Genomic DNA, 809 nt, shown 5'->3' on the forward strand with positions numbered 1-809 from the left:
TGTCTGTGTGTGTACATATGTTTGTGTCTGTTTACATTAATGTCTATGTGTACACGTCTGTATGTCTGTTTATATTAATGTCTGTGTGTGTATCTGTCTGTGTGTCTGTTTATATTAATGTGTGTGTATATGTCTGTGTGTCTGTTTATATTAATGTGTGTGAACATATCTCTGAGTGTGAGTCTGTTTATATTAATGTCTGTGCATGTACATGTCTGTCTGTGTGTGTCTCTGTTTATATTAATGTCTGTGCACGTACATGTCTGTCTGTGTGTGTCCAGGTTTATATTAATGTCTCTGTGTGTGAGAGAGAGGGAGAGTGTGAGATCACTCCGCACAATCTAAAGGTCAAGGGCTCAGGTTTGATCTAGTGAATCCACACTGCCCTCCTTCCCATTCCCAAAGTGTGCCAGAGCACCTACCTGCCCACGATGTCTCCAGGATTGATTGAACCAGGACTCTGGGTGGACAAGGTAGAACTGATTTGATGTCTTGGCTCATTTACAGATCATCCGGTTTCTAAACTCTGGACTCGACTATATTCCAATACACTTTCGGCAGGTATCCCACATATTATCCTGAAATACATCACTTAAGTGGATCCAAAGCTCAACTGCGTGCAACTTAACCCGGACACAATCTGATTTCCATCACACTCACCCCTCGCTTCCTGACCAACACTCTGCAAGGCAGGCAACGGCTGCATTTTCAAACTCCCATCCTGGTTTGGAATGAGCTCCACACATTCCAATTCGATCTCTCTCTGTTACCCCCTCCAGCCCCTACACCCCTCCCTATCTCTGTAACCC

At 44.0% G+C, this 809-nt stretch overlaps 1 protein-coding gene across 1 annotated transcript in view; it reads left to right on the forward strand.

The window, feature by feature from the left end:
- Positions 1-329: 329 nt before the first annotated feature.
- LOC122544246 (interferon-inducible GTPase 5-like) overlaps positions 330-809 on the forward strand; it is a 12,509-nt gene continuing 12,029 nt past the window's right edge. The window contains exon 1 of the mRNA XM_043683323.1: positions 330-473. Coding sequence (XP_043539258.1) covers positions 432-473 — 42 coding nt within the window. The 5' untranslated portion in view covers positions 330-431. The remainder of the gene's footprint in view (positions 474-809) is intronic.

The sequence above is a fragment of the Chiloscyllium plagiosum genome, chromosome 47 (assembly GCF_004010195.1).
Source record: "Chiloscyllium plagiosum isolate BGI_BamShark_2017 chromosome 47, ASM401019v2, whole genome shotgun sequence".
Classification (NCBI taxonomy): Eukaryota; Metazoa; Chordata; class Chondrichthyes; order Orectolobiformes; family Hemiscylliidae; genus Chiloscyllium; species Chiloscyllium plagiosum.